Source organism: Notechis scutatus, chromosome Z (genome assembly GCF_049901735.1).
Source record: "Notechis scutatus isolate UNSWTSFEM ecotype Mainland chromosome Z, rNotScu1.2, whole genome shotgun sequence".
NCBI classification, from domain to species: Eukaryota; Metazoa; Chordata; class Lepidosauria; order Squamata; family Elapidae; genus Notechis; species Notechis scutatus.
In genome coordinates, this window is record NC_142025.1 from 45,657,005 (window position 1) to 45,671,743 (window position 14,739).

At 33.5% G+C, this 14,739-nt stretch overlaps 1 protein-coding gene across 1 annotated transcript in view; it reads left to right on the plus strand.

Annotated features, from left to right (window-relative positions):
* The window catches only part of PIP4K2A (phosphatidylinositol-5-phosphate 4-kinase type 2 alpha), a 77,874-nt gene that overhangs the window by 18,147 nt on the left and 44,988 nt on the right, over nt 1-14,739 (plus strand). The window contains exons 2-3 of the mRNA XM_087947064.1: nt 4,037-4,134; nt 8,240-8,336. Coding sequence (XP_087803190.1) covers nt 4,037-4,134; nt 8,240-8,336 — 195 coding nt within the window. The remainder of the gene's footprint in view (nt 1-4,036; nt 4,135-8,239; nt 8,337-14,739) is intronic.

A 14,739-nucleotide genomic window follows, 5' to 3' on the forward strand; every position in this document is an offset into this window, starting at 1 on the left:
TCTGTTTGTATTAGAGATTATTCCCTTTGTTGTCTTTCTGTTGAAAATGTACATACAGCTAGTCTTCAATTTATGATTGCAGTTCAGCCCAAAATTTCCATTGCTAAGCAAGATAGTTAAGTGGGTTTTGCCCCATTTTACGACCTATCTTGTCATAGTTGCTAAGTAAACCACTGCAGTTGTTAAGTTAAATAGTTTTATGAATCTGGCTTTCCATTTATTTTGCTTATCAGAAGGTTGTAAGTGACCCCAAAACACTGCAACCTTCATAAATACACGCCAGTTGCCATGTGTCCGAATTTTGAACATGTGGCCACATGAATGTTGCAACAATCATAAGTGAAAAACAGTCACATCACTTTTTTTCAATGCCTTTGTAACTTCAGTCACTAAACAAATGATTGTAAACTGAGGACTACATATGAAAATAATAATTAAAATATAGTATGACTCATTGCACAACATCATAGTTAAATATTATTTATATTTATACCTTTATTGGTGTATGGTGTTAGTATTTGAAATAAAGGGCATTACTTGCTGTAATTAGAAAAAAAAATAAGAATTTAAAATTCAAATACTGAACAAGTGTAAGCATACTCTTGTATCTCCTGAAAAACACACAATGAACATTGCAAGATATGTGCAAGATAAAAAAGCTGTAGTACCCCAGCTTTTAAATTTGCATTGCTTACAAATTTAAAATGCTAATAATAGTTTCCTTTGTGGCAAGATTTCCTTTTGAATTTGTTTTGGGCAGATGTCTGCAAATAGCTCAGGATTTCTTTTTAAAGAAGCACTCTGCAACTTCCGTTCTTGGATTGAAATGATTTTTGCCTAGATAGCTATGATGGCGCACACAACCCATATGCTGAAGTTAGCTATGTGGCACTTGTTTGATGTAGTAGGTGAGGTGCTAGACTAGAAACCAGAAAACTGAGTTCTAGTTTTAGTCCCACCATAGCACAAAAAGCCAGCTGGATGACTTTGGACCTATAATTCTCTCTCAGCCCAATTCACTTCATAGGGTTGTTGTTATGAGGAAAATAGGAAGTTGGTGTATTAGGTATTTTCACTAACTTATTTGTAAAAAATAATAAAGGTAGGGTGAAAGAAATCTAATAAATATATCTCATTCAATTTATCACCTTCTTGCCACTGCTCCTCTTCATATTTAAAATAACTGTCCCATTACAGACAAACTTTAAAACGATTTTCAAATAGAACACATAATATTCTTCAAAACCAAATAGTCCCCACAGTACTATTATAATTCATGATGGGAATGAGGAGAACAGTTAATCAGTGATGATGTAGACAGGAAAAAAATCTGTATGTATGTAAGCAGGAGCGGTAGCATCTCTTCTCTCAGGCAGGAAAAAAATCTCAATTATATGTTGCAAGATTGATGTCCTACATCTTGGCTTTTGCCTGATGAACAAACTTTCCACTCAAAGAAGTAAGTAGTACAATTAAGTGTGCCAGTATGAATAATGCTGGGTTATTTTGCCATAGTAGCAATATGTCCATTTTATAATAGTTGGGGAAGTCACACAGTGAGATTGGAGTATTTCCACAAATACATTTTACTGAGGAAGGCATAGCAAAATGATAATGACTGCTTGAAACTCCCCCAGTGTGGTAGGTTGCTAAGGCAGAAAACAATAGGAAATAGGTGTGTCTAGATGCATTTTAATACAGTTAATTGGCTTGGTGTGGGATTCTAGTTAATGGTTAATGTTAATTACCTTTAAACAGAGTTGGTCCTGTTTAGTACTTAGATAGTGAAAACCAGGAAAAATCAGAACTGGCAAGTTGAAAAGGTAAAAATTCTGTACTACTGGCATGAAAATTATCATAGCCATAATCATGGAGTCAAGTTGAAGAAGACTTTAATTTGCAGGTTCATTTTGATATGAATGCAACTATCCAGAAATATCAACTCTCATTTTATGCTTTGTTGATTTTCAAAATTTTATCAACTGAAGTTATTATTACCTCTAATAAGATGCAAGAAAAAAGAAAAGGATACAGCCTTGTGAGTACCCTGGAAGTTACCTGAATGACAGGTAAAGCCCTCATTGACAAGATTTTAATGGACAATTTTCAGGCTGGATGTTTTCATGTTAACTAGAACAATATCACCACTTTTAAACAATCTAAAATCTTTCAAAATAAGGAATTCATGTAAGGATTGATTGTATCTGATGCTTCAAATTGTTGAGATTCAAATAAGAATATAATCTGGAATTTTAAACGAAAACCTTAAATAGCATGGAGTGGAATCCCAATAGCATTCAACTTTGTGCAGAAAGATTATCTCCTGGTTAAAGATTATTTATATGCTTATAGAGGGTGGTCATAGGAGTCAACAAAATTACATGATATTTGTGGTAGAATTGCCTTGCATCATTCATTTTCTCTCAGATATGTGGAGATTCCAAATCTCATAATTCACAGTAAGCAAGACTGCTGTGATGAGTTCATGTCAATTTTTTTTAAATCAAAATATGTTAATTAACTTTTAATTTAGTGTTCTAAAATGATATAAGCCTAGATGAAGATGCATCATAAAACAAGCTTACTCCTGCTTGTATATGCATTACAATGGCACATACATGTAAAAAAAGGAATGGAGTTTGAATCATGATGTCACAATGTGTATTTCATCATTTTATGGCCCTTGACCATGAATGAATTTATTTTTAAATATGAAGCAATTTATGTTTAGAATGTAAAAAAGAGACATTATATCTTTCTAATGCAGAAGTTAATATGACTAATATGGAAATAGGTTATGACATCTGAATATACTGTATATTAGAGAAGATAAGCCCACATGTCATAGCAGATTGTCTCCTTCCCCAAAAACTGTTACAATTCTAAAAAAAAAAATCATTTAAAGAGTTTTTAAAGTATCACAAGGCTTATAATTATACTATCATTCAGATACATCAAAGATACTAAAGACCAGACTTTAGACAGCTTTAAATTGCTTTATATAGTGTGAGTCATTGGCAACTATCTAAGGTTATACCAAAAGCCTTTCAGATGCTACCTGATGGTTTAATTTCAAGATCACGGGGACTAACTGCATGTTGTGAACTCTAGATGTTGTGTTTTTTAACTTGAACAATGGTTCTTCTATATGCTTTTATAAAATCACTAGGAAATAAAATCACTATAAAACCACTAGGAAAAGCATGGATTTTGTTTTATTATATAAACCTTTTCCTTGCAAAAATGTGAGTGTCTTCTCTCTGATGAAACCATTCATTTTAATTTGTGTCACTGTTATTACACAAGTTAACTATTGTTTTCATGCTATTTGATTCTGTGAGTAGCAGATGATGCTAAACCATTTTTTCCTTTTGGCACAGAAAGGCTCAATAGTGATGGATTCCTTGAAGCCAGTCACCAAAATCTGGAAACAATTGATTCTTTTTCTATTTCTATTTGATATTCTTAAATTAAAGAGGCATTGCTTTTGAACATTGCCTGAGAACAAAAACAAGTCAAGGGATTGCCTTGCTGTGCCTATCTCCATTGTTTTAAATTCCATGTTGTCTCCCTGTAGTAAGTAATGCTATCTGTAATTTAATAATTGCTGAAAAAAGCATTGTGTATGGGGAGGGAATTTTATTAGCAAAAAATATTAAACAAAAATGAACACAACAGATTCAAATTTAATACAGACATGAAAAATTATACTAATAAATATAATACTTTACTTGTGTTTAAACTTCTTTTGCAGTAATTTTTGGAAAATCTGACTTGTAAACTGAGATAAATCTGTTTTACAGTTTATAGTTCTAGTACATCAACTACTGAATAATTTTTACATATTCTCTGTAATTGGCTTGTTTTAAGAAGAAAGATTTCATGAATTGTGTGTTCTGTAAAGTATAGCTAGTATTCATGATGGTTAACCAGAAAGTCAACATCTGGAGGCCTTCACGTTTTCCAACTGAGGCAGGAAGAAATTAATTCCTTCTCATATTTCATTTTTTTTATTTCTTTTTTGTCTTCTTTGTAGATCAATGAACTGAGCCATGTTCAAATCCCTATTATGCTGATGCCAGATGACTTCAAAGCATATTCAAAGATAAAAGTGGACAACCACCTTTTCAATAAGTAAGTTGGGCCAACTTCTGTTTTGTTTTATATTTTTGAATTGAAATAAATACATTTTTACTTAATTTTGATTCTCTGAAGTTTTTTAAAATATGCTAAGAATATCAGCAGTTCTATTGTGGAGTTGGTTTTTCAATATATTTTTTGTACTTGGATCCCAAAAGAAATTGAAAGGTGGAATTCCACAGGAGTGAAGGAAGTAATGTGCCTGCCCTTCTTGTAGTCCTGGTGTCCTAGAAAGTAATCCCTTCTCCAAAAGGTTGCTTCCAAGCTAACTTTCCACAGAATTTCAGCTCTGGTCTAAGAGAATCTCCATTAGTATGCATCGACTAGTAGTACTTCTCAGTATAATTCTACAGTTTGGACTTAATGTTTACATGACTTTAAAAGAGTCCTATTAATTCATTTTAAATTATTCTAAGAGATAGAGGTAAACTACTTTTAATGTTTGGGAATTCTGTAGTTTGGAAAGTTAGGGCTAATGTAAAAATTGATCGTTATACCTATTGAAGATTTGCTAAGTCAAATTACTTACCTAATACTTAAAACAAAAAAGCTATTGAGGATTTGCTAAGTCAAATACAGGTTACTTCTAGAAGTATTTAGGAAATACAAACTCAGGGATTATGTATTCCATGTGCACACAACCATTAGAATTGGAACTGCATAAGTGGAATATTCTATTGAGAGCAATTCAGTGCCATGTACATTAACGTTGGACTAGTGTTGCAGTAATAAAGGCATAAAGATTGATTAGAGCTGAATCCTGCAAGTTATATCAGAGACTTATATCCACGGAATGGAAGAAAATATTTTTCTGAAGTTAGATGCAGATTCTTCCATTTATGGAGAATTGCTTGCCTAGCAGAGCAGAGATGCATAACAGGACTATGCACACTGTTAATGCACGAAGATAATTCCAAAGAAATGTTTTGGAACATACTACAGTATGAACACTGGACCTTTTTGAAGCAGATACTCATGTAAGCTTAAAAAAAGAGATGGTTGCTTTCATAATTTGATTGTGAATCATTCTGAGTATTCTGTAATCTTGTTCTTGGTGCCCTTAAAGTTTTGAAATTTTGTGCTAATTTATGCCACTGAATATCTAGAATTCATTTTGTCTAAGTATATTGACTCTTCTAAAGAAGAACTCTCCACCTGCATGGCAATTTATTCCAATTAGTCCAGTAATGTCTCCAAATCACCTGAGACTCCCTTGTACTGATCTCTGAGAATAGTTTTAAGTCTATCTTTGCCTACCTGAAAATAGGCATCATATTGGGCAAAATGTGACATTTGGAATTATAGTGCAAAGGTCTTTAGGATACAGCAATTTTGCAAGCTTCTAAATGATAATAATTACAACTGTGTTCCTTGATCTGAAAGATATGAAAGAATTGGCTATATGTTAATCACTATAGTCTTCAACTTACAACCATAATTGGGACTGGGGGGAGGAAGAGTTATCCACCCAGTAACATTTTCTTATAGCCCTTCCCGTTTAACCATATTATTACAGTAGTTTTAAGCAATTTTTAGCGGGGCGTTCTCTTTAATTCAAATTGCACTTTTTGGATGAGATGAATTTGAAGGCCAAGGCACAGATAAAGGACTTATTGTGGACTTGAATGTTATGAGAAAAAGAAATGATATGAGAGCCGAGCTCTCTCCCTTTACAGAAATCAGCCAAACAACCACAGATAGAAGAACATTTTGCAAGAAAAGGATCTTTTAAGTAAACAAATGTTCCTTTTATTTCAAACAAATCTGATGCCTTAGAATGGGATCTTCAAACAGAAATAGAAAAACAACAGCTGTCAGAGCATTCCTTATCTGTTAGGGAAGAACTAAATGGGAATCAGGACTCCTTCATGGACTCTCAGTGTGACAAGTCTTGGGAGAAATAAAACAAGCTTAAAAATAAAAACCAAAATAAGGCTTCCTGAGAAAACTCAGTAGACTTCATGACGAACCAATACCTGTTCACAACTCAAACTGTGATCTTAATATTCAAGCATCTCTCAGCTATTAAATATGGACAGAAGATGCTGAAATATAATGTCGATGCTTATATTCAAAAGCATGAAACTGGACTTTTCATGCCTATCAAGGTTGATACAATTGCTTCATCTAACCTTGTTATCCAAGGCATGTGTGCTGTTAAAGAACAAGCAATTAAATGTAAAATAATCTGACAAAATGTCACAGTACCTAAATGTTTACTCTAATATCATTGTAAAACTTGACAAAATAAAGAGAATGGGCTTCACACACATTGAAGATCCCCAGCTGTAACAGAAGAATATTTCTAGTTCAGACTGTTTATAGCAGACATGACAAATTATTAATTTTGAATAGCTAAAATAGCAGACCTGGAATTCTAGGAGAGCAATAGTAATTTCTCTAGGCCAACTTCTTCATAGCCAAAACAGCAAGATAGATATGTGTGCTGTTGAATAACTCCCAAGTGTCTTAAATTGTAAGTGGATTCTTCTATCTTTCAAACAATCTACCATCTCACTGATGTTATTAAAGATGAAAGCACATTCATATCTTATCCGCAGAGTCTTTTGTGACAAAAAGATTAATCTCTATTCAATTCTATGTCACCTATATCAAACTATCATCTCAAGTCAGTTCCCAGATGCCTCCGAGGCAGGCACACTATCCTCAGATTTGAGAAAGCAAGACCATGGAAGTCAGATTTACTAAATGAACACTCTCCAGATATAAGTGAAGCTGGCCTTTATTAATATTTCAGCTCCTTAGAAAGGGACAAACCAGATAATATACTAAAGAAGTTAGAAAATCTGAGGAAAGCTGTCTATTGGATACCATGGTCACAGCTGAGTCTTTGATAGGCCTTGTTTCTCTAATTGTCTCCCCTCAGTGGAGAATGAAATGTCTGGATATTGTCCACCAATCCATAGCTCCCCAAATCCTTATGAACCAGTAGGGTCTCTTTGGCTGACTCAAGGCTCCATTTTAACTGAGTAAGAGTTCTCAAAGACATGCAATTGGATCTATAAGTAACAAGCAGGGGCTTAGAGGCAGAACTCTTGCCAATTCAATTGTACAGAGCAGAATTCAGCAAGAATTACCAATCCTCCACCCAGTATTGCTGAAGAAGACTCTACAACATAAAATCTATTGCACTTAATAATTTCATTTTTTCAGAGCAAGGTTTCCTGGAATAGTTACAGAATTTACATGAGAAAAGCCAATGTTTAGAGGAAGCTGGTTATTTCCCACTGGTTCTTCAGTTCAACACAACAATCTCAGGTCATTGGCCTGCCAAAATGAAAATCAAGCCATTGGACTGTTCTTGAATGATGATGCAACTTCCTTATTAACTTGGAATATTGCTGGCTGGTTTGCACCATCAAAAGACCAACCCTTTTTTGATTATCTATCACACTTTTGTATCCTTTTTCTTCAAGAAACTTGGGCTATATTAGAAGTGGAACTGGATGGCTACTGTCAACTCTATTTTGGCTACCCCAAGTAATGCAGGAGAGAAACCCAGCTGTATATTCTTAATGCTCTGTGGAAGGGGGTTTCTTAGCAGAATACAATTTTGGGGAGGTAGGGAGGATTGATTGATTATTGAATTGTGTCATGTGATCTTCTAAAAGAATGGTATGAAATATTGTTAACCTTAAATTAGTTTTCAACAAACGAACCAAGCCATGCTTTGGAGATTGGTGTATGAAAAATAAACATTGATTTGATTAGGGGTGCACACAGATGAATAGAGCTTTCATCATTAAATAATGCAATCATCAACTGAGTCCTGCCTAATTTTGCCAACTTTTTTTTACTAATATCATTAAGCAAATGAGTTTCTCCCATTGAGTTTGTTGGAAGCCAGCCGGAAAAGTTGGAATTGGTAACCATGTGTCCCTGAGACACTGCAACCACCCTAAATACATGCCACTTTCCAGGATCTGAATTTTGATTATGTGAGCCCAGGAATGTTGCGACAGTCACAAGTGCAAGGGCTGATTGCAAATTATAACTTTAAATGGCCGATAAATAGTTGCAAGTCAAGGACTACCTCTATATACAATTCCTTACAATGAGTATCAAATCTCTTTTTCAGAGAAAACATGCCAAGCCATTTCAAATTCAAAGAATATTGTCCAATGGTTTTTCGTAATTTGCGAGAGAGGTTTGGAATTGATGATCAGGACTTTCAGGTAAGCTGGTTAGCATGTTAAATAAGTCTTGATATTTGGGAGATGTCTGATTAGGAATTCTTTGCTGGGAAAAAAGGTAGGTGGAATAAAAGGTAAATATCTGCAAATTTCCAGATGTAAACTCATCTGGTAATTGTGAGTTATATAAGTTTATTTAATGGGTGTGTTTTCTAAATTTCCTTTCTGTATTTCATACTCCCTTATGGTTCTAAACAAGTATAATAAGTATGTATAATAAGTCATAGGCAAGTAGTGAATATAACAAGTCATAGATAAGAAGTCAGCTCTACTGTTCAGTGTGTTGTGGTTAAGCATCTGTAATTGCAGGCATTGTGTGCCTCTCAATTGTGGAAGTGGTATGATTAAAATGTAGAATTTCAAGGTAAATTTCAGAGTATTCTCAAATACATTACAAATGAACTTTTGGTATGAAACTAAAATGTGACTATTTAAACTTTTCCTTCCTTCCTTCCTTCCTTCCTTCCTTCCTTCCTTCCTTCCTTCCTTCCTTCCTTCCTTCCTTCCTTCCTTCCTTCCTTCCTTTCTTTCTTTCTTTCTTTCTTTCTTTCTTTCTTTCTGCATTTTATCTGCAGAGAAGACACTTTCTCTTTTTGCTTTGCAATTCTTAAATTACAAGTGGGATTGTCACTTCCTCTAGTTTCATTATTAGCTAATACCATCTGATAATTACTATGATTTTGTCATTGTGTTTATAATGATCTTTTACAAATAAATTGGGAGTTGTGACTGTATAAAAAAATAAGTATGGAACATGGTATCTTTTCAGAGATATTCTCTAAAGATAAATGCAAATAAGCCACCTAGTTTTGCATTTCCTTTGGCAGTCCAAGTTTGGCTTAAACTTGTTTCTTAAGTATCTTTGAAGTCTGATGGAGTGTCTGTTTGCACATACTTCAGACTGGATCATTAAAAAAAAGGTTGCACTCCTGTGTACGTTTAATCTATGCAACAAACATTGGTTCCTTATCTCTGGACTTGTTTTTCTTTTTCTTTTTTAAATTTAAAATAAAGTTTATTTAAGTTTCATATATTTAAAACATTTAAAAAGAAACAAACAAACATATAAACAAATATTTAAAAGCACAACTACAATGACGTGGGAAAATACCCAAACAAAGCTGAATACCATACATGTAAGTACCTGCGAAAACTTAAGAAAACAAATATATATATACATATATACATTTTGCAGCAGGTATTGAACATCAGTTACATTTTATTTTTATTTTTTTCTTTTACCCCATAACATTGACGTGATCTACCTTGTTGCAATACCTTCCTCGTTCTTTTAATATTTTAATTTCACAGAATACTTTATGATTAAATGCACATCCTTCATAGTTTCATAACTTATTCAGTTGTCAAATGTTGCTTTTTCTTTAACCATTCATACCAACAGTTCCAAACTTTGTAGCATTCATTATCTTTGTTGTTTTTTAGTAATTTGGTTAGGCTGTCCATCTCTGCACGCTCGTGAATTTTTTTAATGACCATCTCCTCTGAAGGGACAATAGACAGTTTCCAATTTTCAATATAACTTATTCTGGCTGCCATTATAATGTGCAAGATTAAATATTGATATTTTTTTTCTATATTTGAGTCTTTCATACCCAACAAAAAGGTTTTGGGTTCAAGTTTTACTTCTTGTTTAGTTATATTTAGAATCCAATATTTTTCCAAAATCTCTGAGCATATGGACATGTTCACCACATATGGAAGTATGTTCCCTGGATGCAGTTACACTTCCAACAGTTTGGGGGGAGGTTCGGGAACATCTTAGCCAGTCTTGCGGGTGGCAAGTGCCAACGATACACTATTTCATAGAGATTCTCTTTGTACAAGGCTGACATAGTTTGTAATTTATTTCCCAAATATGTTCCCACTTGTCTAATTCAATACTGCCCACATTTTTTGCCCAAATTATCATACACTCCTTGACTGTTTCTTCTTTTAATTTATAATCCAATAGATATTTATATATTTTACTAATCAACTTCCTTTCCTCTCCATGACAAATTTTATCTAATTCTTGGTAGGTTATGTTAAAACCAAATTGTTCTTTGTCTTTTTTGTAATGTGTTTGTATCTGCTCATAGGGCCACCATGCTATCTCTTTTCCTTGAATTTGTATTTGATTTCTATCCTTTAACTCTTCGATTTGATGTTATAGAAGTTTATATCTTACAATATTATCAAAATCTAAAATGTTTGGATGTGTAACTGCCTCCATTGTAAATAACCACAGTGGGACCTTACAGTAATGTACTTTTTTTATCTTTTCCCAAATAGTTAATAACACACTCCTTATATAATGCCTTTGAAAGTACAAGTGGTGTTTACTCTTTCCATCCCATGTAACTGCATGTTGGACTTGTTTTTCATTCTCAAATCTCATAATTGGAAAAACTTTCTGGAGGATGTAGAATAGTGAGATTTCATTTGATATATACAGTGTCTTTTGTTGCAGACAAAGGAGATTTCATTTGTAATCTGAGAGAGAAGGTAACTCATGTAAACTGAATTTACAATATTGCTTTTAAATTAGATCTTTTTTTAAAAAAAATATTTGTATTGCTTTTAAAATAATAACAGGAAAAAACATGAACTATTTATGAAGGCATACATCATCAAAGAAAAATGTACAACAAATACTTTTACAACAGAAAAAAGGAAACAAAATATGAAATATTAAAACAGTAAACAATTTCAATTCTATATATCAAATGCAAATATTATGCAAAAATGTATATATTTCTAATACATACATAACTATCATGCTTTTTCAACCTTATTTTGTATAAATGAGTGACATAATTCATTATGCTTATCCATACAAAGTCTGTGTCTATAGGCAATCTGTACATAGGTGGCCAATGAGATCTTTGATCCACTGAATGAATGGGGGCATGCATTTATCTTTCCAGTGTTCCAGTGTTGTTGTATCAGTCTTTCAGCCATAGTAAGGGCATTAGGAATCTATTTACATTGTCCAATCGTTAAATTCCATGTACCTCTGAAAATTGTATCTTTTGTCACATAGTCACATTTACATACAGGTGATCCTCCACTTATCACCATTAATATAACAATGGTTCAATTACGATGGCACTGAAAAAAGTGACTTAAAAACTGTCCTTGAAATTTTGACCATCGCGCCCACCTGTCTGATCACATGATTGTGATTTGGGGGGCTTGACAATTGACTTACGTTTACAACCAGTTGCAGTGCTGTCCAATAACATAATTGCAGTTTGCAACCTCCCATCCAGCTTCCAATAAGCAAAGTTAATGGGGGCAGCCAGATTCATTTAACAGTCATATGATAACGACTATGATAAAAATGGTTGTTGATGAGTTGTTTAACGATCACATTGCTCAGCCACTAGAATTCCTCTCTCAACTGTGATCATAAATTGTGGACTATCTATAGTCTATTTTCTCCCAAAACTTAGTACAGTAAGCATAGGAGTAAGTAAAAGCATGTGTTTTAAAGAAGCATTGTTTGTTTGTTTATATGTTGCCCATCTCATTGTTCTGAGTGACTCTAGGCAGCTTATAATAGTATAAAAGCATAAATACAAAAACATTAAAAATTAACAACAATTAAAGATTAAAAACAAGAGCATGGACAGAACAGGGGTGAACAGTGAGTGGTAATCAATAATTATATCTATGAAATCTCCAACAAAATACTATCTTAGATATCTCTTTTCTATACAAATGTAGTGGAGTCATATGAATTGAATTTATGATGTTTTCTTTATATCTTTATTGTTGTTCAATTTGAACCCAGTATTAGTCTTTCTGATTAGCAGCTGCTCCTGCTCTTTTCAACCAGAGACACCAGAACTTTTTGTCACTCAGGTTTACTCTGTACCCATTTTTATGATAACTCTAATTTTAAATACTTAAGAAACTGTGGCTTGGGAATACCAAACCTAATTTAATTGTCAGCTATGCTTTCAGCATAGAACAGTATAGGGAAAACATGAGCAAAATGGCAGATTTCCCAAATTGCTTAATAATCCATGTCAATGTAATTAAAACAACTGCTTTCCCCAGATGTCTTTGGAATATCAACATATAATTCTTGATAAGTTGTTCCAGACATTATGGTTTCCTAAATTGCAGTTCAAGAATATATGTGGGTGATAATCTGTGGCCATTTCCCTCAACCGGAAATTCATTTTGTTGAAGTAACTGAGAAACTTTATAGTGACAAAATGCAGAATAATGCTGGTACTGATATTTTTAACTTACACTTCCTTTTTAATAGTTTAAATTCTGCAAATCGTTACATTTAATTTCTATATAAGGACATCTATTCTAAGTAGGTCATGCCTAGTTTTATTCTGTTCATTTGTAAATCACAAATGCTTGAAGTAGCATTCTTGAGTTTTCTACCCATATATTTTTGAAGGTGTTGCAAACTGTTAATTATTCAAATGTTTACATGAACTGAAAAGGCTACGTGATTTTGATTTGAGCTGATTAATGTATTTTCAATCTACTGAGGGACCTAATCAATAGCTGTCAGAGCGCTGTCATAAAACTAGGACAGTCATTAATAGAAGACTTCGACCTTTCTCAAGCAAAAGACTTCCTGGATATAATCAGTATGCTTACAAATAATGTATCATTTGGAAACAAGTTGCTTTGCCCAGCAATCTGCATTTGTAGTCTCAGTATTTAGAGACATTCTTCAACCTTTTTTCATAGTATTTACAATTCTACCTTCCGGATTTTGTACTGGATTTTTGTAATCTCTCAAAGTCAAGAGTGCAATTCCCTTTTAAGTCCTGAGCAACATTCTCGGCATATTTTGCAAGTCAAGTGTGCTTCTTTGCATCTTATTATATCTTTGTGAAAGCAGATGATTGACTGATGTCTTTTAGCATTTTTAAATCTCAAAAAAACCAGGACCAATTCCAGTTTTATTATATTATCCCTTTCCTGGCCATGCATCCTGCAATTTTGCAGCATTGCAGTATGACTTCGTTTTTTCAACTGCCATTCCAGTGATGGGAAGTATCAACAAAGAAGCAAATTGAAAAGATTTGTATTATATAGGTAGTCCTCAAAGTAGAACCATTTATTTAGTGACCATTCAAAGTTACACTGGCACTGAAAAAATGATTTACGACTGGTTTTCATGGTTATGACAATTGCAGCATTCCCATGATCATATAATCAAAATTTGGGCACTTGGTAACTGGTAGGTGTTTATGACTGTTGCACTTCCCCAGGGTCATATGATTATCATTTGTAACCTTTCCAGCTGCCTTCCAACAAGTCAATAGGGGCAGCCAGATTTACTGAACAACCACATGGTTCACTCAACAACTGCAGTTATTCACTTAACAACTGTGGCAAAAAGGTTGTAAAATGGAGAAAAACTCACTTAGCAGTGGTCTTGCGTAGCAACGGAAATTTTGGTCTCAATTGTGGTCATAAATCAAAGACTACCTATAGAGGGTTACTTAGTGTCTGTCTCCCCATTGCATGGCTTTTTTTTCATATCCTAATTTATAAAGAATACTGAGGGTTTTTAAATCGAGGTTGGCTTTTATTATTGCACTTAGTGCTTTTATCCATCTCCAAAAATATTTTACTCTGCCCTACCCTGCCCTACTCTACTCTATTATTGCACAGTTGTAGTGATACATCTCAGAATTCCTAACTTGGTTGGTCAATAGCAGTGCTACCTGGAATCTCTAGAGTTGTAGTGATACCTCAGGTTGGAATCAGAGAAAACTAGATTTTTATGAAAAGGATTTCACATTCTTCCAGGCTTAGGATCTTCATTTTATCTTTCTAGGGGATTAATAGATTTACGACTCCAGGAGATCCTATTTGCTTTTTGTGTTACACCTATCAAAGACCATAGACAATCATTTACATGACAAATATTATGCACATGTGTCTTAAAATATCAGATTCATATTTTGGGTTTGGGGATGTGTAGTGAAGCTGCAGTAAGGCAGTAGTACAGAGCATTGCACAACTAGACAGCTAGCAGAAGCATTCATATTTTTTTTCTCCACTACCTTATACCATGGCAGTTCCATTTCAAATTACCCTCTCCCCATTCAGATATTATTTGACTTAATAATTTCAGCTTAAAATTTTATTCATTCTGACTTTTATACATTTGACCTCTGTTTTTTTTAAACTTTAGTTTTGTTGAAAGCCCTTTTAATATCAACTGTCAGCATACAAGCCAACATATAGATTAAATAAGTTACATGCTTGCATAAAAATATCTTCATTTTCTGAAAATTAAGAATTATAATTTAATGATATTAATATACCAGTGAGAAGTAGAAAAGATTGGAGATTAGAAGAAGCTAATTAAATTGACCTTTAAATCCTTCCTGCTCTC